Source organism: Siphateles boraxobius, unplaced genomic scaffold, assembly GCF_051911475.1.
Source record: "Siphateles boraxobius isolate OS27281-9 unplaced genomic scaffold, OSU_SipBor_1 37, whole genome shotgun sequence".
Lineage (NCBI taxonomy): Eukaryota > Metazoa > Chordata > Actinopteri > Cypriniformes > Leuciscidae > Siphateles > Siphateles boraxobius.
Window position 1 is genome coordinate 4,483,540 of NW_027508997.1, and position 26,679 is coordinate 4,510,218.

At 37.1% G+C, this 26,679-nt stretch overlaps 2 protein-coding genes across 5 annotated transcripts in view; both read left to right on the top strand.

Moving 5' to 3' along the window:
* The window catches only part of tet1 (tet methylcytosine dioxygenase 1), a 42,481-nt gene extending 29,648 nt beyond the window's left edge, over positions 1–12,833 (top strand). For both annotated transcript variants that reach the window (XM_077197143.1, XM_077197144.1), the window contains 7 exons: positions 2,608–2,701; positions 2,789–2,997; positions 3,846–3,996; positions 6,055–6,144; positions 6,585–6,722; positions 6,843–7,155; positions 9,219–12,833. In XM_077197143.1, the coding sequence (XP_077053258.1) occupies positions 2,608–2,701; positions 2,789–2,997; positions 3,846–3,996; positions 6,055–6,144; positions 6,585–6,722; positions 6,843–7,155; positions 9,219–10,138 (1,915 nt within the window). In that variant the 3' untranslated portion in view covers positions 10,139–12,833. The remainder of the gene's footprint in view (positions 1–2,607; positions 2,702–2,788; positions 2,998–3,845; positions 3,997–6,054; positions 6,145–6,584; positions 6,723–6,842; positions 7,156–9,218) is intronic.
* A 6,497-nt stretch (positions 12,834–19,330) lies between these two features.
* Positions 19,331–26,451, top strand: eif4e1c (eukaryotic translation initiation factor 4E family member 1c). 3 transcript variants are annotated; one of them, XM_077197162.1, is made up of 7 exons: positions 19,331–19,427; positions 20,682–20,785; positions 23,266–23,361; positions 23,468–23,531; positions 23,743–23,856; positions 23,935–24,074; positions 25,348–26,451. In XM_077197162.1, the coding sequence occupies exons 1-7, from the start codon at positions 19,410–19,412 to the stop codon at positions 25,460–25,462; spliced, it is 651 nt and encodes a 216-aa protein (XP_077053277.1). In that variant the 5' UTR covers positions 19,331–19,409; the 3' UTR covers positions 25,463–26,451. The 3 variants fall into 3 exon arrangements, with proteins under 3 accessions (XP_077053277.1, XP_077053275.1, XP_077053276.1); XM_077197160.1 differs by having other exon boundaries at positions 23,743–24,074; XM_077197161.1 differs by having other exon boundaries at positions 19,412–19,478; positions 23,743–24,074.
* Positions 26,452–26,679: the final 228 nt, after the last annotated feature.

Below are 26,679 nucleotides of genomic sequence, written 5' to 3' on the forward strand. Positions count from 1 at the left end.
TGGCGTCTTCACCCGCAGATAGTGGAAATGCTATGGATGAGATTCGGACGGGTGAGCGTAGATTTATTCGCCTCGCGCGAAAACTACCATTGTCCTATGTTCTTCTCTCTAAGGGACATGGACGTGCCCCTCGGGGTAGACGCACTGGCCCACCCATGGCCCAGAGTACTCCTGTATGCTTTTCCTCCCCTGTGCCTGATAATTCCCACATTGGCCAGGGTGAGAGAGCAGTTCATTCTCATTCTGATAGCACCCTGGTGGCCCAAGGCACCATGGCTGGCGGAGATAATTCCTCTGTTATATGCCGAGCCGTGGCGCATTCCCGTTCGCACGGATCTATTGTCCCAAGCCAACAGGGAGATTTACCACCCCCACCCAGACAGGGTGGCTCTCTGGGCCTGGCCCGTAAGAAGACGAACCTGAACGCACTTGGGCCTTCGCCGCGTGTCGTCGCCACTATTCAGAATGCCAGGGCCGTCTCCACACGGTCCTTATATGGCTGTAAGTGGCAAGTGTTCGAAGGGTGGTGCGATGGGTGCGGTCTCACATCTTATCGGTGCTCAGTTCCTGATATTTTGTGTTTCCTTCAAGACCTCATGGAAAAAGGGAGATCCTTTCCACCATTAAGGTCTACTTGTCTGCAATTTCAGCCTGTCATGTGGTTTTTGAGGGCTCTACTGTCGGGCAGCACCCTCTAATCCGCAGATTTATGAAGGGTGCACGCCGCTCCTTGCCAGTCATCAGGAGAACTGTTTCGGAGTGGGACCTCTCCATGGTGCTGGAAGCGCTGTCTCAACATCCTTTTGAGCCTCTGGGAAGTATTTCCCTTAAGCTGCTGTCCTTCAAGACAGCTTTGCTCTTGGCCTTGGCATCTGCTAAACGTGTCAGTGAGCTACATGCACTCTCGGTTCACCCCTCGTGCACTAAGTTCTCCCTCAGTGGAGATAAGGTTTCCCTTAAGCCTAACCCAGCCTTCATGCCAAAGTGCTTCCCTGCGTTCACTTTGGTGGTGTTGGAGCTGTCCACTTTTCACCCTCCACCTTTTACCTCTCTAGAGGATCAGAGGCTGAATGCTCTGTGTCCAGTCCGTGCTTTACAGGCATATATGACCAGGACCAACGCTTTCCGGAAGAGCGACCAGCTCTTTGTTTCATGGGCCCCACCGCACAGAGGGAGTCCCATATAGAAGCAACGCCTCTCACATTGGCTTGTGGACGCTATAACTATGGCTTATGAAGCAAAGGGAGTGCAGCCCCCAAGGGGCATCAGAGCTCATTCCACAAGGGGCTTAGCCGCCTCTTGGGCTTTGTTTAGGGGAGTGTCACTGCAGGACATCTGCTCCGCTGCCAGTTGGGCTTCTCATACCTTTGTGCGTTACTACCGGCTGGATGTCACCAGAACCTCGGTAGCACATTCGGTTTTAGGGGCGGGGTCTTCTGAGCTCTTCCCTGTAAGCCTGTTGGGAAAAAAACAATAAGAGTGAATGGGTCGGCTGGCCATGTTCATTCCTGTCACCAAACATTTACATCCCTTTATGGGTATAGTTTATGTGCTTTGGTGGGTTGGGGTTACTATCATGTATGTGCCTCATGCATGTTTCATGTCCTGCTTGTCCACAGCAGTTAGGTGTGGCGTCACCTTTGCAGGTCCATGATTGATGAAAGAGAACAATAGGTTACTATCGTAACCCCGGTTCTCTGAAACATCGAGTGGAGAGATCCACCAGCTTTGCCCCGCTTGCTGCACGCGAATATACTTACTGAGGAAAAGCAGCGCGCCCAGCTGTTATATGCCCGTAGTTAAAGGGGTGTGGCCTCACCTGGCATTGGCTGCGCGCTTCTGTCTGTCTAGCCAGACTTGGTGCAATTGGATGCTTCTGCAGAGGTCAGGTACGGATGCCCTTCCCATAGGTGGAGCTCTCCACTCGATGTTTCGGAGAACCGGGGTTACGATAGTAACCTGTTGTTTTTACAGATAAGTTACGTTTTATAAAACAGTTTTCTTTTACAAAGTTATCTATTAGTAAAGTTAATTACTGATTATTAGGTTGCATGTAAATGTAGCTAATGTTTTTGCATCATTAAAAACTATAACTCTAGCACAGGGCAACCAATTCATTCTGACTGTGTAAACCTGTTGTGTAATGTGTTTGACATTGACAGATAAGTATACATGTAGCTATAGACTGCAACCACACATGCGTTTTAGTGGAAACACACTTTCATGCTCTCTAGAAGTTGAAACAGGAAGCCCATAACTGGGTTCAAGGGGCCCATAGAGTGATTCTTTCTCACCAAAGAGGTTGAGAGGTTACTACTAAACTGCTATAAACTGTCTGATGTTGTGGCAATAGTATTTCCCATCACCCGTGTATTCCAAAAGTATTACATTATATTGATATTTCTTAAACTTTCTTGTTGGAGTTTGTTTCAGACCCCTAACCCTAAATATTAAAATAATATAACCCATCTTACTATTTGCATACTAAATTCTGATTGATCTTTTTTGCATTTCATCATATTTGGGGGTCCTTCACAATAAAAAGTTTGAAAACCCCTGTGTTATAGTGCTTAACATACAGAACTCAATGCACTGTTCTCATCACAGATATGGCGAGAAAGGCAATGCAGTCCGCGTGGAGGTTGTGGTGTATACTGGTAAAGAGGGGAGGAGCTCACAGGGTTGCCCAATCGCTAAGTGGGTGAGTGACCTATATGAAATACGAAGTAGAGCTTGTTCAAATGTCTGTTCCTTCATATACTGTCTGCACATGTGTTAAATTCTGCAGATCATACGCAGAGGAAGTGAAGAAGAGAAGTTGTTGTGTCTTGTGCGGCAGCGTGCTGGTCACTGCTGTCAGAATGCAGTGGTAGTCATTCTCATCCTGGCCTGGGAGGGGATCCCACGCAGTGTGGCTGACAGCCTGTACCAGGAGCTCACACAGACTCTCTGCAAATATGGCTCGCCCACTAGCCGCCGCTGTGCCCTCAATGAGGAGTGAGTCACAAGTAACATACGGACAGAGTGTGTGGGAATGATTTACGTACACACTCCCTCACACAAATACAAAAGAACATTTGGAGGTGGCTCTTAATGAAGTGTTTGTGGAGCATGAGTACTTTTCTTAAAGCCTTTACACCAACTCCTTTACATCATCATTTTGTAACTGCACATTCCCTGCTAAAAAGAACTGGCTAGTATAGTTGTATGTCATAAAAGCTAAAGAATTTAGCTTTTTTACATTTTCAATATTCTTTATTGTGAGTTTTTTTGAGAATGCTAGTTACAAAGCACAAACTCCACCCAATAAGAAGTTATTTTTTTGTATCACTAAGCACGGTTTCTGAACTGCCTTTAGTTTTCTTATGGGAACGTACACGTCACAGTATCCCACATTTAAATAATTCCCACCTACGGCATAAGCAAATAAATGGTTGAGGCCTGGTCGAGTTAGTAGTGATTATGGTAAGGGGCGTGACATTTCCAAAACACCCTCAATGTGGTTGACCAATCACAACACGCTGGTCCAGTTGACCAATCAGATCACATTGCACTTTTTGGAAAGAATGGGCTTCATAGACAGAAACTAAACAGTGATACTGACAGACTGGGAAGAGAGGTGTTTCTAAAATGTGAAAAATAATGTGTTTTTTGAACATTCAAGCATGAAAACATTCTAGTAGACCCCAAAAACAAAATCAAGACTTATTGTAATAATTAATATAATTTTAATATCTTGAAATAATGTGTTATTTTCTGTTCAATAATAGCATCACCAGCAAGTTCTATAATATAGTATATTATTGCACTATAACTTACCTCATGTTCTTCACCTCTCCTGTTAGTCGTACCTGTGCGTGTCAGGGTCTGGACCCAGAGACCTGCGGAGCCTCTTTCTCGTTTGGTTGCTCCTGGAGTATGTACTTCAATGGCTGCAAGTTTGCACGCAGCAAAACACCCCGGAAGTTCAGACTGCAGGGGGACTATCCTGAGGAGGTGAGCATTAGATAGGCTCATTGGAGATATATTCTCTGTTCATTGATTTTCAACACTTTGTTCTGGATAATTATGCTTGTTTTCAAAATCCTGCCGCCAAGCGATAGTCACTTTAAATGAGATCTGTGATCATGCCTGATTTACCTCGTTTACCTGAAGCAGTTGCAATCTAGTGGCACATAGCAAAAAAGCTTAAGTTAATAGTAAATCACTCAGACTCGCACTTAAATCAAGGGGCAAATCCATAGAACAGTTGCATGACTTTTTTGTGGGTTTTCGTACAGAAACTCACAATAAAGTTTAACCAGATGCAAAAATGTGCATTAAAATAGTGCTGTGCCATTGAATTTTAAACAGGTGCTTGATTTGCAGTGGTGTAGTGACGCTCTGTTCCTTTGCAACCAAGGTTTTAGAAACATCCTGCAAGATTGAAAATCAAACAAATAATAACAGTGTTTGCAATACACAGATTATTTGCTGCAAAGTAAAATCCATTCTTAGTGAATTAACCTCTAAAACACTCTTAGGAAAAAAATCTAAGTAATTAATACTTGTATTCACCAAGGATGCATTAAATTGATCAAAAGTGCAAGACCTTTATATTGTAAAAAAAAAAGTTTCTATTTCAAGAAAAATTCTCTTTTGAACTTTCTTTTTTTTCAAAAAAAGAAAAAAGTATCATGTAAAAAAATATTTCATTTCTACAGTTATTAATCAGCAAATTGTTTAACATTGATATAAGAAATGTTTCTTGAGCAGCAAATCAATGTTTCTGAAGGTGTAACCAGGGTATGTGGTGAGACAAACGATCAACGAAGAGGAGTGCAAACTTAAATGATACACAGGGTGTACGAGTGGGTAGCAGGAATGGCTGAGGGCGTAGCTAAAAATTGTGGTAAGAGGTGGAGGGAGGCTGGGTGGGACTGACGACAATGAATCATTGGATAGAAGGGCTGAAAGTGTTACACTCTCAGTGGCAGGGCTCTCCTCCTTGCCCTTTCGATTCCCAAAAGCTCCCTTGGCAATGGATGACACAGCCAGCACGCGCACCAGGTCAGACTGACGCATCTCAGGCTCCGCAGCAATGTTGGGTACACAAAGAAGGGCTCGGAAGTCTGTGGTGGAGTCAAACTGCTTAATTCCGACCGTAGGGTTCTGGCTGGGCACTGGGTCTGGAGTTGGGCTGGTGACGGACAACTGCGCTTGAGTGGCGTTGTTGAGTCCCACACATAAAAACGTGCAGAGGCAGTCATCCAGGAAGGTTGTCTGAGGTTCCAGATCCAGGAATTCTTCCAGATGGTCCTCTGGGGAGCGATCTCCCTGATCAAGGCGGAGCAGCTTGACGGCAGGGAATTCCATGAGAAAAAATAAACAAAACCGCAACAAAACACAGACTGAAGACGATCAAATAAACAAACTATAATCTGCTTACTTTCACTTTGGGTTGGGTCTTCTGTAACCAGGTTGTGTGGTGAGACAAACGATCGAAGAAGAAAATGAAGAGTAACAATCTTTAATAATACACAGGGCAAAGTCCAACAGTGGTAGCAACACAACTCACATGCAGACGTATATCTGACGCCAACAAAAATAAAACCAGACAATGAACACCAACTGAACTAAAATAGAGAGAGGATAATGACACAAACACCTGTAAACAATGACATACACCTGAACTGAGTAAAGAATCAAATTAACATCCATGACGACAAACTAACTGAGGCAGGAAGGTGAAAAATACAAATAGAGTCCATGTGATGAAAACTAAGAATAAACATGACCAGATAACCCTGACAGAAGGATCATGTGACACTGAAGACTAGTATGATGCTGAAAATTCATCATTGGCATCACAGGAATAAATTACATTTTAAGATATGTTAAAATAGTAAACATTGATTTTAAATTGTAATAATATTTCACAAGATTACTGTTTTATTTTCAGATCAAATAAATGCAGCCTTGGTGAACATAAGAGACATTTTAAACAGTAGTGTATTATTCAGCTTTATGGTAATTTAAATCAGCCTTTAAAACACTGTTTTATTTTGTGGTTAGGAGGAGAAGTTGGAGAAAAACCTGCACAATCTGGCATCAGATTTGGCACCTGTCTACAAGAGACTTGCTCCTCAGGCCTTTCACAACCAGGTATGAACTCTGTCACAACCAAATTAAAGCTGCTCTTAAGCAAGGCTCAACAGCAAAACATGTTAATTATGTAAGTTGATTATGTGACATTTGATAATGTTGTGATTTTGAGACACCTTATTTTGCAATGCTGAAGTAAGCTATTTTACGTGAACGTGTGGGACTTCAGATTCATTAGCCGCTATCAGTAAATAACTAGAAGAATAACTAAGTGCTGTAAAACTATTTGTGCCACAAATCAGTGTGCTTACGATTATAATAAATTAAAATAATATGAAAATGATCACAAGTTTGCAATATAAAGCATTGTAACGGAGGGTAACGCAGTACAGCAAAACTGCACAGTGTTTTTTGCACAGCAAAAATAACTGGAAACCAGAAACCTCACACATTCAAGTTACAAATGGGAAAAAGAATGGGAATGATCTGTAATCCATCAGGTGGAGCAGGATCAGCAGGAGAACAACTGTCGGCTGGGCAGGAGGGAAGGTCGACCATTCTCTGGTGTGACTGCTTGTGTGGACTTCTGTGCTCATGCCCACAGAGACACACATAACATGACCAATGGAAGCACTGTGGTGAGGCTCACCTCTACTGTCACAATGTCAATTTAATACTTTCTTTTTCTTTAAAAACACCATTCAGATATAAATGTTTGGTAAAAACTCTCATATGCGCTTGCTTCCTGTGAACTGCAGGTATGCACTTTAACCAAGGAGGATAACCGTGCAGTTAGGAACATTCCAGAGGACGAGCAGCTGCATGTCCTGCCGCTCTATAAGATCTCTGACAAGGATGAGTTTGGCCATGTTGAGGGCCAGTGGGCCAAGATAAAGACTGGGGCACTTCAGGTCCTCTCTGCTTTCCCAAGAGAAGTGCGGCTGTTGGCTGAGCCCGTCAAGTCAGCGCGCAAGAGGAGGCTGGAGGCTAAAAGAGCCCATGCTGAGAAACTGAGCGGCCTGGATAGTAAGCAGGTCACCCCTGTGAAAGTTAAGAATGAGCCTCTTAAAGGTATTTCCAGTTCAGTCTTCTTTCTTTGGAGCCATACCATGTTCTTAATGTATACAGGGGGTTTTGATCCATTCTTGGAGCCTGACCAGCACTGCATGTTTTGGATCCTTAAATGAACCCAGCTGAATTAAATCATCAGCTGATTTGTTGAGTATTCCATGACATGAGCTGGGTGTGTCCAATAAAGGAAACATTTTTAATGTGCAGTGCTGGGGAGGCTCCAGGATCTGTTTCTATGGGTGTTTTTCCGCGTCTGTGCTTTGCCTGTGTAATCTAGGCAAGGCTTTGCCTTTCCCTGGCCATGGACTTGATACTAGCGTTGAATTTTCTCACTCAAACCACTTCCTGCTGCTGCTTCTGATTGCTTTTAGAGGAAACAAAGCTGACCATAATTGATGGTCTAGGATCAGATTTCCGTAATCTATTTACATTGTGTTTTTGGAGCGTTGAGTAGTGCAGCCAATCACAAACATATGTTGATTTTTTTGAACGCAATGACCAATCAGAGGTGTTTAAGTTAGCACTGAACAAAACTCCAGCCTTTTGAGTAGTGAGTGGATTCACGCTAGCAAATCCTCTTATGATCACATATAGACATTATGTAAATAAGAGATTCATTGTGCAGACAGCTTCATGTATTATTATAACAGAACTTTGTGAGGTCGCTGTGAAGATGACAGCTTTTTAATGATTATAAAGGGAATGCTTTTTGCACGTTTTTCTGCCATGCCAAATCCCACATACAGTATGCTAGCTTTTATGTTAAAATTAACAGTGATTTGTAGATGCTTTAATAACAAGTAATTTATCAGGAGCATTTATGCTGGGCTGTGTAGGTTGTATAAAAGCACATAAATTGATTGAACTATTACAAGCGCAACGTCTTAGCTTTACCCTGGAATTGGTTCAGCCTCCACCTATGCCTTCTAGCACTGCATATTTTAGATGTCTCCCTAATCAACCACATTAGTAATGGCTCTAAGAAGTTAAATGGGTGTGTCAAATAAGAGAGACATCATAAATGTGCAGTGATGGGGTGCTGCAGGGCCAGGGTGGGGAACCAATGCACTAGAGTCAGTCTGTTCCTTGAAAAATCAGTTAATTGTGTAGTATTGTTTTAGCAATGATCAGTACCATATCTGTTATTGGACAATATTAGCGTTTTTTTTATGTATCAGTTGATACTGATTGTGCAATCTCATTGTATCCTGTTCTTACATGTAGATTTTTTAGTTTTAGTTTGCTATAATTTAACACCAGGTTTATTATAGTTCACTAAAACCATAAAATACATTTGTTACTTGAAATAAAATAAACATTACATGAAAATATAAGAAAACTTATTTTATTTTAGCTAGTTGCCAGGGCTGTATTTCTCATTTTCATTTAGTTTACCTTCATGTACTAAAATAACTAAAACTTGAATGAGAATAAATAATAAATAATATATAGATAAAACCAACAAAAAAATTACTAAAACTTTAACTAAAATGAAAATGGAAAATATAAAAATAAAAACAAATTCAAAATATTAATGAACAACTATTAAAGTATCTCAGTGATACTAAAAAACACTGTCTAACGTTCACTTAAAGTTTATCTTTAAAAACACTTATACTTATTTAGTAAAATTTATTTGTATTTAATTATTAAATTAATTATTTAACAACACTAGTAAATGTAATATTTATTACATTTCAAAACGAGTATAACTAAAAATGAAATGGGTTTCTTTTTATTCCTAAAAGGAGCTAAAATTAGCTGGATGACCACTGAGATGTGTGCATACAGTGAAAACTTTAATGAGATTTATATGGATATACATAGAGATTAATTTAACTGCAGAATCCACATTGTTAATTAAATACTTGCTTCTTTTGATAATTTTTTTTTGTAAAATAGTATAAATTTCTCCTGAGAGTTGATCATAAAGAAGAGGCTGGTAATCTGCTAATTTATTCGATAAAACTTTTGGTGGTTTTAGGATTCTAAAATAGAGGAGCTCTTATTATTACTTCTTGTTTCTATATTAAATTCTTATTGTTCTTTTTTTCTGTCCACAGCATTCAAACACACCTCTGTTGAACATTCACCATGCTCAGAAAAGGATACTCGTAATTTATGTTCCACCACGCGATTGTCTGGGGTTCCAGACATAGGAAGCCAATTCCCAGACTTCCACTCTACAGTCCCGTACACCCACGGCATGTCCACACACCCAAAGTTCCCTCAGCATGATCCCTCTGGAAGAACGGGCCACAGCAATGGTCCTCCTCCTCTTAGACACGGACACGAGGCCATCAGGCAGATGACCGAACCGTGCAGAAACCCGTATCCGAACAACCCTGGAAGAATGACTCCGAAATGCTCACCCTCGTTCAAATCTGAGGCGGAGGAAATTCGGTGCTACCAGGGCGGGGCAGCTCCCACCCCGCTCTCCCCGCCGATGGCTGAGGGTCTCCACAGCCGCTTGCCCTGCACGCCCGTTTCGGCACAACCCCTGACCCCAGAAGTGGTTAAAGCAGAGGAGGTGTGGTCGGACAGCGAACACAATTTCCTCGACAGGAATATCGGCGGGGTCGCGGTGGCTCCTTCCCACGGCTCCATCCTGATCGAATGCGCTCGACGGGAGCTGCACGCTACCACTCCCATCCTGCGTCCCGACCGCACTCATCCCACCCGCATCTCCCTGGTCTTCTACCAGCACAAGAGCCTGAACGCCCCGGGCCACGGCCTGCAGCAGTGGGAGGCTAAAATGGCCGAGAAGGCAAGGGAGAAAGAGGAGGCCGAGCGCCTGGGACTCCACGATAGGTCAAAGGCGATGGATTCGGATACGGAGAGCGAAAACGAGACTTGCGCGGAAGAGAGACACAAGTTTCAGGTCCCTACCCGTCAATCGCTAACAGTTACTCGTGACGGCGTTGTCATGTCATCACCCTACTCCCTCACGCACGTCACTGGGCCTTACAACCGCTGGACGTGACATTCTCCGCTTGTCTAGCTAATGCCTTACCTCAGCTAGTTCTCATCTTTTCACGCCCGTTTTTACGTATGCCCTTTTTTTAATTTGTGCTCTTCATCTCAGCTTTTACGACGACCGTTTGTGGGTTTTTAACTGTGAGTTTTGGTGTCTATGTCTTTGTTGTTGTTTTTTATTGTAAAGAGATGGTGCTCAGAACAGATGTTATAAAACTGGTTTTATACATATAGATGAAATTAGTGCATAGTAAATGTGATTATTTATTCTGATCATTTTCAAAAACTATTTTGTAATTTAATTTCTGGTCCAAGCCTGTTTACTGCAATAGGAGTTTGTCATCCTTTAAATGACGATGTGTAGTAAACACTCCGAATTGACATTGTGAAATGTGAATTCTATTTTCATGTCTCAGCCTTGGGTGCTCTTTTGGCCGACACTTGCTAGTTGCTATTTTATGGTGCCACTGTAACAGTAAGGTTAAATGACCAATGTGAAACCCACATGGGTTATTACAGGAACTTTCCTATAGTTTTTTAGGGGTATTCGTGTTGGTTTTGAAGGTACATTGTTTCGGCATTGTGAGACATAGTATGTGGCATCCTTTAAAAAAGCACTTGGTATCTTCAGACCAACTTGACATTTGAAGTTTCCAATATGAGCATTTGGTTTATCCATCATTCTAGTATCTACAGTCAGCATGCGTTTGGTGTCGACTCAGTCATGATTACAAAACTTTGCATATTTAAGCAATAATCATGGAAGGTTTTATGCTGCATTTTAGCAACGTGTCCAAACTGGTTCATTTCTGGCACTTGTGTGAAAGTTATATTATTTGGTCCCAATTTTTTGTCGTCTTTTCTTTTCTTTTCTTTTTTGTAACTCCCAAAGAGGTTGAAACATAACTTGAAAACAACTTAATCATTTTATACAATTCAAGCGTGTTAAATTATATTCAAACAAATTTACTGTATGTTTTCACTGGTGCTTTTAAAGTGATCCCATTACACCTCCTGAGATGTCATGTCATGTATTTTTATTGCTTAATGGTGCATTTTTATTTTTAAATCAATCACTTTTTTGGTGCGGAGGGTGGGGTGGATCAGTGTCTGTGCATTTTTGTACACATAAAAGTTTGTTCAGTTTTATTTAGGTGCTTTGAATGAGATGATCAACTTTAACAGGAATGACTTCGTAATTGCATATGTATCCAGAGGCCTAGTCAAGATACTGGCTTAATCAAAAGGTTTACATTACTCTTACACAAGTTTTAAAGTGAACATACGGCTAAAAATGCATTTTAATTTCTTTTCAAGGTGCTAAAGAGTGTATGTCAGTGTTCAAAACCATTGTACACCCAAAATGCTGTTCTCACTTCAGCCCTTGAAACAACATCTTTTCCTATAGGTTGTGAGAAGTTTTACACATTATCTCTGAAAACCTGTTTTAACTAGTACTCTAGCTGCAACAAAGATAGAAAAACTCAACAATAACCCAATGTTTTGGGGAACTTGAAGTCACAGAGTGGCATTTGTACGTTCACGCTACTGTCTCTTCAATTAAATATATTTTTGCTGAACAATTAAACTGTTGTTTTTGTGTAAAACTATCATGTGTAAGTAAAAAAGCCTGGGTTTGTAGCTCAGGGAAAGGCTTTTAGCGCTCATTCAGTGGTGCTTATTCATAGTACCAGAGTCCCCTGGCATTGACAAATCACATGTAGGTGCTGCACTAGTTGGATCTTTCATTTGGGGGATGCTGAATGTTTTATTCTGCTTGAACATCATTACATCATGCTATGTTACTGAGTGTTTTTCTTCTTGACTTTGTGGCACAAATAATACTATGACCTCACAGTCCCCTGATGGTAACTGACTGACTTTGAAACGTCAGTACTATGAACATCAAATAGCCCAAGGGAATTACCAATGCAATTCGATTCAAAGCTCACTGATTTTATGCATATTTCTAAGCTTTTGTTTTCCAAGCTTTTGATTTACATCAATGATGGGTTGGTTTTCATGTTGCTGTTCAAAACCTGCTTTTTTCACGTTAGATTTATCTGACATTTTTTAGGTTTGACTCATGACCTTTCTTGAGTTCAGATGATTGAACATGGCCCTCATAGCAACACTCTAGTAAAACTTTAGTCAATTCATTTTGTTACATTCCTTTTCAAGTTAATATATACACATTAGACATCTTTTGCATGTTTTTGTTCTTCTTTGTTGTATTTTTCCATTTTCTCAGGTCTTTGTGTGTATCTTTGGACATAAGCTTCTAGGACTCTCGCATTGTCTTCCAATTAAATTCTCAAAAAAATGTGTTTATATTTTGTGAAATGGAAAAGTGGTTCCCCTTAAAACCTATTAATGTATATTATCAGTTTGACAATTCTCTTCAGTGTATGTTGCTGAAGTGTGTAATTTCAGCCTACCATTTGCTTATTTACTTATTTGTTGCGCATTAAACTTATTTTAGCATTGAAAAAATTACACACTTCACCTTCAAGAATGTAAGCCTTCATATGGACTGTTGTACAATGTGGACATTTTAAACCTCTTATACCTTCAAAACAAACAAGAACAAATTATGACTTGAAGACTTGTTCATGTGACTTGAAATGGTTTGTCAAGGAAAGAAAACACCAGCTTTTGAGATTTTTCTTTTAGAAAATAAAATGCACAGTAGTTGTACAGTACATGTGAAGCGTGAGGCTTTTCCGTTTGCACATTTTTTTATTATTTTTAAATCCTTATAATTAATGCACAAGTCTATAAAAAAATATTTTTAAAAAAGCAGTTTTGCATAGCCCAAACACATTGAAATCTATCCTACAAAACATAGTAACAAAGTACACTATAAAATATATATATATATATGTTGACAACATATGTTTTTACATTGCATTAACTCATCAAAATAAGTTTAGCAATTTTCAACTTTTTTTATAAGTTATACAAGATTAAACATATTTGAAGTCAGTTTAATGTAATTTAAGTTGAAATTACTTAAACGTGATTGTTGATTGTACTTAAAAATTTAAGGCAGCAACTTTTTTTCCAGTGTATGAGAAATAAAGAGAAATTAGCAATAGTTCATCAAGCATATGAGCATTTATTTTACTTTTCTATCATACATTTTTTTCATATTGTGTAGTTTCACTTGTACCAAAGATAAACTATCTTTAATATGATATTTAATAGATTTTTGAAAATATGAATTTCAGTCAACATGGATGATCATGATATTTTCAAAAATCTATTTAAAATATTAGGTCATTTGTATTTGTCAGCTTAGAGCCAAAGACATTTTTTGTCTTTGGCTCTAATCTGACAAATAAAAATTCCCTAATATTTTATTATGAAGAGTGATGATACAGTTACTTTACTTAATAGTTACTTTTTCCTGACAGGAAAATTGTTTGACCTAATTGTTTCACATATTCAGTTGTACTTGCACTGCTCTTGCACTTGCAGTAAATGTCACAGGCATGACGCTCCACCAAGAATAACATCAACAAACAGTTTTAGTGCCCTCTATGGGCAGAATTTGATTAACTTTGGTGTGCATCCTTAGATGCACATGTGTACTAAGTTTTGTGAAGTTTTTATGTTACTCAGGTTAATGTCCAAAAATTCCATTGAAATGTATCTGCAAAACAAACTCAAAAATCAAACTTCCAATACTCACCCAATTTTGTGAATATTGGATGAATACCCTTACAAAAAGTAGCTTTCAATTGGGCTATATAGACCTACTTCTTTTAAACTAAAAGAGTATACGTTCAGTCTAATTTTTTATGTCTAATCAGTGATATACTTAACAAAATTATACTTAATTATGCTTGGCTTATACTGACAAGTATATGCGTATACAAAAGTGTAATGCTGAATTCAAAAAACATAATCCCGCTGTTACTACCACAGGAAAATATGGTATAAGTTGCATTCTAGTATATTATATTGTTATATTATATAACAATTCAGATTATGTATGTGTGGCCTATACTTAATCTTTTGATCAAAATATACTTAAGGTACAATTAGGAAGTATATAGTTTTTTGATAGAGTAGCCATATTAAATACTTTTGTCATAGATATTTGGCTTCTTTGATGTAGCACTCCAGCATATGTTTACATATTTTATAAAATTATGTTTAGGTTTATAGTTACAAGTAAGTTTTGATTGCTTCATTTACAAAGTTCAATTTATTAAGTAAACCTAAGCAAAGTTAAATGTACATTTTCCAATCATATTTTATTTACTATACTCATATCAATGCACTAGTTGTACTTGTATGTGTATTTCAATACTTATTGGGGTATAAGCTGACCTACTTTTTAGATCTTAAAAGTACTTTAAAGTGTACTTTAAGTGTAACAGTAAACCTTGAGTACAAAACTAGTTTAACAAATTTCCTTAGCTTTTAGTTTAATGTTTCGTTAGTATAGCAACTATACTACAAGTAAACTTATATAGGCATTGTTAACTTGCAATACATTTTTTACTCTCAGTGAACAAATAGTTTTCTTGAACTTGTATAAGTGAACTTAAAATCATACATAGTTTACTATTTTATTTTTACACTGAGTATGCACTGGCAAAAAGGAGTGTATACTTTCATCAACTGAAAATTCAGCTAGAAGTATATAGCTAATAAACTAACAGTATTACCTCAAGTTCACATGTTGCAATACTAAAGAAACACTAAAACAAGATGTAAACTTTTATAACAGAAAGTGGGCCAATTTAGTCCCAAGTAGGCTAAACATACAAGCAGTAGTAGCCTACACTATAGCTACTTGCCACATAGGCTATAGCTTTGGAAAATACTTTAACTTATGTTTGAACTTGAATTAGGCTATAGTATGAAGGTAATATGATGCCTTAAAGAATCGTAAGATTTGTGAAAGTGTACATAAGTTTGCAAGCAGTAATTCTAGTAAAAACTATAATTCTTGATATCTGTAATTGTATTTTCACAAGTGAAAAGTCTATGGCAAGCCGTTTTAGCTTAAATTGTACCCAGCCTTACTCATCGTAACTGCATTTTTACTGGTAAGAATTCAAATAGAGAGCTTTACAATTCAATTCTTACTTGTAGCAATTACAATTAGAGAGCTCTTTAATGCAATTATTACTAGTAAAAACTGATTTAGAGAGCTCTCTAATTCAGTTCTTACTAGTAAGAATCCAATTGCAGAGCTCTTTAATTCAATTAGAGAGCTCTACAATTCAATTCTTACTAGTAGCAATTACAATTAGAGAGCTCTCTAATTCAATTCTTGCTAGTAAAAATACAATTAGAGAGCTCTCTAATTAAATTATTACTAGTAAGAATTACAATTGCAGAGGTCTCTAATTCAATTCTTACTAGTAACAATTCTAATTAGAGAGCTCTACAAATTAATTTTTACTAGTCATATGTCTCCATTGACTTCCATTCATTCTTAATTACGGAGCTCTCTAATTTAATTCTTACTAGTAAGAATTACAATTAGAGAGCTCTCTAATTGAATTGTTACTAGTAAGAATTAAATTAGAGAGCTCTCCAATCCAATTATGACTAGTAACAATTACAATTAGAGAGCTCTCAAATAGAATTAAAGAGCTCTGCAATTGCATTCTTACTAGTAAGAATTGAATTAGAGAGCTCTCTAATGCAATTGTTACTAGTAAGAATTCCAATTAGAGAGCTCTCTAATTCAGTTGTTACTAGTAAGAATGTAATTGTAGAGCTCTCTAATTCAATTACAGAGCTCTGCAATTGTACATATCTTTAATTCGTTTTTTTACTAGTAAGAATTGAATTAGAGAGCTCTGTAATTACATTCTTACTAGTAAGAATTGAATTAGAGAGCTCTCTAATTGTATTTGTTACTTGTAAGAATTGGGTTAGAGAGCACTCTAATTGTAATTCTTACTAGTAATAATTCAATTGTAGAGCTCTCTAATTGAAATTCTTACTAGTAACAATTCAAGTAGAGAGCTCTGTAATTAAAAATGAATGGAAGTCAATTGAGACATGTGACTAGTAAAAATTCATTTGTAGAGCTCTCTAATTGGAATTGTTACTAGTAAGAATTGAATTAGAGACCTCTGCAATTGTAATTCTTACTAGTAATAATTGAATTAGAGAGCTCTCCAATTGTAATTGTACTAGTAAGAATTGAATTAGAGAGCTCTCTAATTGTAATTGTTACTAGTAAGAATTGAATTGTAGAGCTCTCCAATTGAATTCTTACTAGTAAAAATGCAATTACGACGAGTAGGGCTGGGTACAATTTAAGCTAAAACGGCTTGCCATAAAAGTCTCCATAGGCTGCCATTCAAAATCAATTGTTGATATCAAGAATTGATTTCTTACTAGTTGAAATTCCAATTTCACATGTCAGAAATACAATTCTTACTAGTAAAAACCTTTATTTTGATATCAAGAATTCAATTGTCACTAGTTGAAATGTCTATTCTTGATATCAACAATTGAATTGCCACTAGTAACAATGTTCATTTTTGATATCAATAATTCCATTTTCACTAGTGACAATGTTCATTTCTGATATCATGCATGTATTTGTTACTAGTAAGAAACCCATTTTAGATATCTGAAATTATATTGATATCAGAAATACATTTTCAGATATCAAAAACTAACATTTTTACTAGTAGCAATTAAATTGTTGATATCAAGTATAGACATTTCAAATTGTGACAATTGAATTATTGATATCAGGAATTCGCATTTTTACTAGTAACAATGTAATTATTGATATCAAAAATTATATTTCTAGTAGTAAGAAATCAAATCTTGATATCAACAATTAATTTTGAATGGCAGCCTATTGTGACATGTCACTAGTGAAAATACAATTGTTCATTTCAAGAATTCAATTGTTGATATCAATAATTCTATTGTTGATATCAAGAATTCAATTGTTGATATCAAGAATTCTATTGTTGATATCAATAATTAAATTGCTGATTTCAAAAATTTAATTGTTGATATCGACAATTGAATTGTTGATATCAACAATTCATATCCTGGAAATGAATAAAAGTTAAAACGGCTTGCCATATGACCGCAGGGTAAATTCGCATGCGCAAGAGAAGATTTGTAAAGGTGTAAATCGCCTTTCAAGTGTAAGAACACTTTTTTTTTGTAGCAGCATTTTACTGTTTTACGAATAACAGTAAAATGCTGCTGCTGCTGCAAAAAAAAAAAAAGTGTTCTTACACTTGAAAGACGATTTACACCTTTACAAATCTTCTCTTGCGCATGTAATTCATGTATTGTGAAGCTGCAGCTTCATGCTAACGCAAAATAAATAGGATCTGTATTCCTCTGGCTTCAATTTTTCCGTGCTTACACTTTTGGCACGTTTTTTTGCGCACAAATACGACCAAAAGCACTGCAAGCCTGTGAACAGCAATTCACAAGCGAAAACAGAGTCAGGGACTGCAAAACATATTGATCGCGTAAAACCAACCTTTGTGTAAAAAAATAACCAATCACAAATGTCTGAATGACTTGTTGTGAGCATGGGGCAAAAAAGTTCCCAAAATATTCAGCAGCATCAACATTACAAACTGATATGGTCTGCTGAGGAGGAGGAGGATGATGAGCAGGATACATGTATTGAATACACATACATTTTCTTTCTTAAAGGGTTAGTTCACCCAAAAATGAAAATTCTGTCAGTATTTACTCACCCTTATGTTGTTCGTAACCTCGTAAGACCTTCGTTCATCTTGGGAACACGAATTAAGATATTTTTGATTAAATCTGAGAGCTAGATCATTCCTCCATAGGCTTCTTAAGGGATTGAAACTTGCCAGCTCCGAAAAGTTATTAAAAAGATATCGTTAAAATAGTCCAAGTGACTACAGAGTTGCTCAATCTTAAGTTTATCAAGCGACGAGAATACTTTTTGTGCGCAAAAAAAACAAAAATAACGACTTTATTTCAACTATTCATTTCCCTCTCTATGGGCCACTATTCAGTTAACTTAGTGTGATAGCGTAGCTACGTCACATGTTGGCTCACTATTGGCCGACGCTGGTCATGTGGGTGATGCGTGTGACGTACAACAACAGAAGAACTGCGCTATATCACTAGTGAACTGAGTCGAGGTCTTACGGGGTTGGAACAACATGAGGGTGGGTAAATACTGACAGAATTTTCATTTTTGGGTGAACTAACCCTTTAACACACCAGCTCGAAATTCAGTATGAACTCATGTAGTCAGTCTAATGGTGCACAACTTATTAAGCAATCATTATTTATTTATTTATTTATTTATTAAACATGTATGTGTGCATTAAAAGTGCCATTTCAGTTTCTAAGCCAAATGAAGATAAAGATGTGTTCTGGCGACTGGCTTGTTTATTGAACCAATCAGATAAGAGTAAAACGAGAGTCAGTGAGAAGCTCATTTGATTGGCTACATGATGAAGTTGGACCCGCCCTCCTCTTCGCACTTGCAAAACTCAATGAGTGAGAGAATCGTAAGCGCTGTAAAATTCCAAAACTGTAAGCACAGCTAAAAGAAAGAGCAACTGTAGCTACAAATCAGGTTATTTCTGGAACTTTTTTGCCCCATGCATGCACACAAGTCATTCAGACATTTGCAACAGTTTATTTTTTATGAAAAGGTTGGTTTTTAGTGATCAATCTGTTTTGCAGTTCCTGACTCGCTTGTTGTTTTCGCTTGCAAATTGCTGTTCACAGGCTTGCAGTGCTTTTGGCCATATTTGTGCGCAAAAAAACGTGCCAAAAGTGTAAGTGCAGAAAAATTGTGATTCTTAATGGCATCATATTACCTTCATACTATGGCCTACTTTTTGGGAGGGTATCTTTTTACAAGTTTAAACGATTTCAGTGGTGCATGATCTTTCTTTCTTTCTTTTTCGAATATGTAATTTAACATGTTAATATTTTACTTTTGAAGTAGGCCTAATCTTTACTTGTCTGTTATCAACATGTTTCAATGTAACCCTAAACAGATGTCTTAATAAAATGTGTATAAATATACTATGTAAATCATTTTCACACTAAACTTTAATATTTTATGATTTCTTTTTTATTATTTTGTTTGTATGTATAGCAAAAAACATGTAAAAAATTAAATAAATAAAAAATACAAATAAAAATAGCGTTTCAGTCTCCCGCATGCAATGAGCTTGGCGCGCGTGAGCCCTACCAGCTTCCGTAGATTCTCGAGCGCGTGCGTGACGCAGCACCGTCCAACGGTCAGAAGAATTTTTACAGGCAAGATGGCGACTTCGGAGCCGGTAAGAGGGAGCGGGCTTTTTTCATTTAGGGCTTCTCCGTGACCAACAATGGTAAACCGGCGTCTATTGTGTTGTCTGCGGGACATGTTTAAAAAGTGCGCAGTAGTGTTAAAAGCTGGAGGTGTCGTTTTGGGGTTCAGTTTGGTTTCGGGGCGGCAATACTGCTGGTGACTTTAGAGACAGGGAGGGTCCGGGCAACGACAATTCACCAGTCCTCACAGCCGTTACCGGGACATTTCAGAGCGGCGTAATGATTCCATAGCTCTTTGAGGGCGGATGGTGTCGGGTTTTCTCTCGTCTCCACGTGAAGAGATGATATTTCCAGACATCTGGACACGTGTTTTCATGGCTAACTGTGTTCGGCTAGCGTGTTCAGTCGTGGCTGCTTAATACGTTTAATAATTACTATATCAACTAAATGTGACGTTTCAATGTGCACTAAAGAATGTACGTGTAGTCTGATTACATAAATAGCACCAAAGTCATTGATTGCTGAAATAAGTCAGCATGTGTTTAGAGAAGCTTATATCTTCGCGGACAGTAGAGGGTGTATGACTCCAAATTGAACTGGAAATTACACTTACTGACTCAATAGTGTGTGATCTGCACTACAGTTACATTAAATACATGCTGTAATCTAGCTAACGTTAGTTGTCTTGGTAACAAGCCCGAATATCTGTTAAGTTTGTTCACATGGGCCAGTTGCACAAACATAACTTAGGCATTATATTAAGACAATGTTTTAAGATCTAGCATGACCCACTAGCAGTTAGTCAAGGGGCAGTCAATGTTATTTTTTGGTATCAAATTAGGTCAATCTACGTTTTTATGTAAGTGACTTAAAAAGTTAAAAGATACATTTTTGATGACTAACTTGTAAAGACTAGTCTTAGCGGTATATGTAACCGGCCCTAGGTAACTTATTTTGCGGTTTCGAAGTATTGAGCCTATAGATTTCAATTGAAACATCTATTTTGCTATTTACCCAAAGAAATATCTCAGATTGTCCAGGAGCCTCTTTAGCAGTGAAGACAGGCTGCCAGGTGCACAGAATGTGCTGTAGGTCAGTTTCAGGTCATGGAAAAACCTGGGGATATCTAGGAATTTTAAAATGGGAATAGTCATGGAAATTTCTCTGCGCTAATACATTTAATTAGATAGAAATCACTTCTTGTAGAATAGAAAAACATGTGACTGAATAAATGTCAGGGAAATTCATTAACCCATTTTCATTGTAATTTTGCATTTATGTAGCGAGGAACTGAAAATGAAGAAGTCCGTGCTGAAAGTCCTACGGCTCCTGTGACAAGTCCTGTGACAAGTCCTGAACAGTACATCAAACACCCTTTGCAAAACAGGTAAATGAAATACATTTCTTTGAGTATTTATATCTGAAGTTCTATATACATCACGTGTGTAGCATATGCCACACCAAGCATATAACATAAGTTAGTCCTAGTGCAATAGGGATTAAAGTGAATCAAGCACATAATTGCTAAAATGAACTGAATACTTTTAAGACAAAATTTATCCAAAATCTCTGAAATTAGTGTGCATTTTTTAGCCAATGTTTATAATATAATACTAGCCATAAACTACCTTTTAATTTTTTGGGGGCAGTAAAATTTTTTTGCAAAGAAATTTATATTTGGTAACACTTTAGTGTAGGGTCCACTTCTCACTATTATAGATGCTTATTAGCATGCATATCACTAGGATATTGGCTGTTTATTAGTACTTATAAAGCACATATTAATGCCTTAATCGGCACAACCATATTCTATATCCCTTAATCGACCACCCAGTACCTAAACTTAACAACCACCTTTACTAACTATTAATAAGCAGTAGGTAGGAGTTTGAGGCAAAAGTTTATAGTGAGAATTAGACTCTAATCTAAAGTGTGACCATACATTTTTATGTGTTCAATTTATGAAAAGTGGCAGTAAAGACATTTATTTAAAATATAAATCTTTTGTAATATTACAAATGTTAAATTATGAGAGGTTCCACACCAATATTAAGCAGCACAACTGTTTTCAACATTGATAATAAATAGAAATGTTTCTTGAGCAGTGAGCACCAAATTCAGTATATTAGAATGATTTCTGAAGGATCATGTGACTGAAGACCTGAGTGATGCTGAAAACTCAGCTTTGTCTTCACAAGAATAAATTACATTTAAAATATAATACAATAGAAAACATTTAATTTGTAACTATTTCACGATATTACTGTTTTGAGCATAAGAGACTTCTTTCGAAAACAGAGAAAATAAAGTACTACTTGCCTAATATTGACATCTTTAGAAAATGTGACATTGTCAAAACTAGTCTTGCATGACATTGTCACTTTTTTTGTGGGAGTAGTGTTTGGTGTCACACTGAGCTCAAAAGTCAAATGAGCGATGAGGTGGCAGTCCGCCAGCATGCTCAGGAAGTGCTGAGCTTACATGTTGAACTGTCTCATTCCTGCCCTTTCTGTCCTTTCACTGCCCGTGGCTTATTATTGGGATGTTTAGATCTCACTCAAGTACGACATTCACATTTCAGTTTGTGTTTTGCATTTGCAAGATGTAATGTTTAGGTTTTGTTTAATGACAGTCATTTTTAGAATTTTCATTCTGCTCTTCTTTTTTTCCTAGTCTGTTATAAATAGTTTAAAGTTCACCACAGGTCAGGACTGCAACAGATAACTCTGTAGCATCAGTGATAGGGTGCATCTGTCTCATACTCAGCTCTTACAGCTGCTTTCTAGAATGATAGCAGCCTTTAATATAACTGTTAATATAACTCTTTGTGTTTAGTGGAGCTGCATTATTTCCTCTGTCCTTTTGCTTTAATGCAGCTGCTTAGAATGAAACTTTGTCAAAGGTGAAAATTCACTTTTGTTCTCAGACTATTTTTTAAAATGTTTATGCTCACCATGACTGCAGTAAAATTGTGAAATATTACGATTTAAAGTATTTCTAATTTAGTCTTATAAAATGTCATTTATTCTTGTGAAAGCAACAATTTCTCCAGTCTTCAGTGTCACATGATCCTTCAGAAGACATTCTAATAAATTGATTTGGTGCTCAAGAAACATCTCTTATTATCAATGTTGAAAACAGTTGTGCTGCTAAGTGGAAAGCATGATTAATGTTTTCAGGATTATTTGATAAATAGAAGGATCACAAGAACCTAATTTATTTGAAATAGAAATCCTTTGTAACATTATAAAAAATGTATGTCGCTTTTGATCAATTTAATGTGTCCCTGCTGAATAAAATTATTCATGTATTTAAAAAAATATAATGACCTAAACCTTTGAACTTTAGTGTATACAATGGGGTTCCAAAGTCTTGAGTCCACTGTGAAAATGTTTTCACAAACACATCAAATCGTTAAAAAAAATGTAAATACTTTTTTCCATTATGAATTAAATATTATCAGTAGTTATTAGTAGAAACATTTGATTGAAACAATTAATTGAAAAAGTAACATGAATTTAAGAATGTCTAAGAATTGGCTTTAATGAAAGCAACACTCTAGCTGTTTGTGTGATATCTGATGATCATGTTCTCCAGCATGATTTGAGATGATCTAAAGATCTTCTTGAGCTTCAGCAGCAGAAGGACATCTGGCCATCTGTTCAGAGTAACACGATCAATTTATATTTAATAATGATACTATAATCTGTAATATTTGAATTTAATTCATTTTTGCCTAGTAGCCATGGTTTTCCATTGGTTAACAGGACAGTTAGTCGTCTCTCGGCTGAAGCAGCTCTACATGAATATTATATGAGTGACACAAGGAGACTCTCATGCTCACTGTCCTTATTTGCTTCCCTGCAGATGGGCTCTCTGGTATTTCAAAAATGACAAGAGCAAAAGTTGGACAGAAAATCTGCGTCTCATCTCCAAGTTTGACACAGTGGAAGATTTCTGGGCGTAAGTGTTTTTCCTTTAGCGTGTATTGTGACATTACTGCCCTTTTTTTCTTAAAGAAAATGTGAGTGGCAAATCATGATAGATTTGACTTGTGTTCTCTCATCAGATTATACAATCACATACAGCAGCCCAGTAAGCTTGGTTTTGGCTGTGACTACTGCTTATTTAAGGTAAGATGAGGAAGTGTGTATATGGCCGAACTGAAATGTGTGGCTGATTATTAACTAAACATTTCATTGCAAAGCAGGTGCATTTCTGAGTTTCTGTGGGTATCGCTCTGACCATGTGACTGCAGATTTAATTATCTGCATGCTGATATAGGGATGAATAGCGCTTGGCAAAAATGAGAAGACACTGATGTCCATATTGTGTATATCTCAGGATGGTATTAAACCCATGTGGGAGGATGACAGGAATAAACTTGGAGGAAGGTGGTTAATGACCCTCAGCAAACAGCAACGACACAATGACCTTGACCGCTACTGGATGGAGACAGTATGTGTTTTTCTTTTTTCATTTTGTGGATGGCTCACTGTGCTTTGCATAACGTCGTACTGTGCATATGTTTTGCAGCTGTTATGTTTAATCGGAGAGTCCTTTGATGAGGCCAGTGAAGACGTGTGTGGAGCTGTGGTCAATGTCAGGCCAAAGGGGGATAAAATAGCCATCTGGACGGGCAACTGCCAAAACAGGGACGCTATCATGACGATAGGGTGCGTTGCTAATTAATAATTATTAATAATATTACATGTTTTGTCTCTTAGAAATGAACCTTTGACAGTAGCTTGAGTTCGGATGCGGTTATATTTTTATTTTCATTAACAAAAACAGTAATTAACAACCTAATTTTTTTAGGGAGAATTTTAAATATTCTGACAAAGTTAAGACTCTTATTCAAATTAACCATTGCTCTTCGATAGCATCATACATTTGTAGATCATGATAACCACAGATAAAATAAAAAGAATACCCTTAATAGCTCACTACCATGGTAAAAACTAATTATTATTTCTATGGTTTTTGTTTATGAAAAACAGTAGCCTAAATACATTTAGTATAAATGCAAATGCACAAAAATACTGTAGGGTAAGTATATTACATTACTCCTTGAATGCATTTAATACTCATAATTGCATTACAAATCCATGCTAAATGCTGGGGACTTGTGGATTGAAAAGTATTTTAACTAGATTGTTGTGGCACAAAGTTTTGTTGTTGAACTCTCGTTTAGCATCAGAGATAAACTCGAGTGCTTCTCACTGGATCTCACAGCACAGTTTAGTGGTCGCATCACTCGTGTGATCCAGGCGTCAGCATGTGCACGCATTCGCTCTAAGCTCACGCTGTGCTGTCTTTTGAGCCGAGCTGATAAATAGGCTAGAAAAAAGTTTGTGACGTTTTATTCAAAATGCAACCGTTTAGTCACATTCAGCAGCCCCCGCTTTTTTTTTTAAAGAACATATTTTCCAAAGGTGCATTTATTTGATTAAAAATACAGTACTATTGTGAAATATTAGAATTTAAAAACTTTTTTATTTTAATATTTGTTCAAATGTTGTTTTTTATTGTGATGGCGAAGCTGAATTTTCAGCATCATTACTCCAGTCTTCAGTGTCACATGATCCTTCAGAAATCATTGTAAATATGCAGATTTTTTGCATTTCAAGAAACATTTCTTCAATGTTGAAAACAGGTGTGTTGTTTAATATATATTTTTTCAGGATACAAGATAATAGAATAGAAATAGAAGTTTAGAATAGAATTTGTGTTGTAACATTAGAAATTTCTTTACTGTCATGTTCGATCAATGAAATGCGTCCTTGCTGAATAAAATAAATAACCCTAAATGTTTGACTGGAAGTTCATGTTAATTCTACCGAAATGTGGAAATTGTATAGCTGATGTTTGATGTAAATATGCTTATATTTAACAGATTTCTCTGTGACTCATTTATTCATTGTGATATCTGTTGTTCTTCCCTTTTAGGCAACAATACAAAGAGCGTTTGAGTATCCCAAGCAAAACCCTCATTGGATATCAGTCACATGACGACACCTCTAGCAAAAGTGGCTCTACAACAAAGAACATGTACTCAGTTTGAAGAAAACTAATTTCAACTCATTGTAGGTTTATAAAATTTCAAATTTGCATCACATTAATACTTTTGAGTTTGAGTCAACTACTGTAGTGCCCCTCCTTTTTAAGAAAAGAAAAGAAAAATCAAATATGTAAATGTAGTGCTCTCCAGCCTGAAATGATCAGCATCGTTATCGTGTGGATCAGGGGACGTCTGCTTGTTTAGACCTGAGAAAAACTATAGCAGTTAAGCTAGATGTTACTGATATCATTTTTAGTGATTTGAGAGAGTTTAAAGGACTAATCGAGACTTACCTAGCTGAAGAGGTTCTAAGGCTTAGATAAGAGACATACCATTCTTTGCTTTAACCTTTCGTTCTCACGCGTCACGTCATGAATGAACAAATAAACCCACAACTTAATCCACATGGACGTTTTAAGGGCCCAAACTGTTTTAACATGCTTTGGTTAGAGGTGTTTGGCATGAGAAGTGATTGCAGAGGCGCCTGCAGACTGACTATCTTAAAGGTTTGTAAAGGATTACTTTTGGTCATGCTCCAAGTTTTGAATTTGGAGGAGTGGTCATTTATTGTTTCAGCTATGCTGGAATTGTGGCATCTTGCTTGTTTCTCCCCTCCATCTATTTATGATATATGCGTTGCAGTTGAACTATGTAGTGAGAGGAACACCATGAAAATCAAGCTCCTTTCTTTTCTTTCAGTTGTTTTTGAGGTTCCTAGCAATGTGGACTACTGCTTGCTGTTTTTCCTTTTTTCTTTTTTTTACAGTGTATTCAGTGAATGCCTGGACATACATGCTTTTTAATTTTGCTTCCACCTTTTCCCTCATTGATACTGTAGACATTTTCTAGTTTGCCCCACTCTTTGGATCAGTGAAAGAAGAGAGGATATCCATTGTGAATTTATTTTGCTCATAATGTATCTTTATTATCTGTAATTCCAGGATGTATATTACCTTCTTTCAAAGTAAAGGTTATGTGCTTTGCATTAACAATTGAATCTTTTTCCATTTCTTCATTCTCTTGACTCTTTTATCAGAGGTCACAAAAAAATGTTAACACCTAAATACAAAAGGTTTGCTAATTTCTTTACAGTTAAACAGTTGTGTTGTGTCATTAGCACAAACTAATCTTTTGAATGGGCACTTGACGAGGCACCACTCATGATAAATGAATACGCTGCATCCGTTATCACATACTGTATGAGTAGGAATTACAATTGA

What these genes read in the sequence shown, in the direction of transcription:
- eif4e1c (XM_077197160.1), top strand. An exon ending in ACAGTGGAAGATTTCTGGGC is followed by an intron (nt 23,362 to 23,467) that starts GTAAGTGTTTTT and finishes TTCTCTCATCAG; the next exon opens with ATTATACAATCACATACAGC. An exon ending in GACGCTATCATGACGATAGG is followed by an intron (nt 24,075 to 25,347) that starts GTGCGTTGCTAA and finishes CTTCCCTTTTAG; the next exon opens with GCAACAATACAAAGAGCGTT.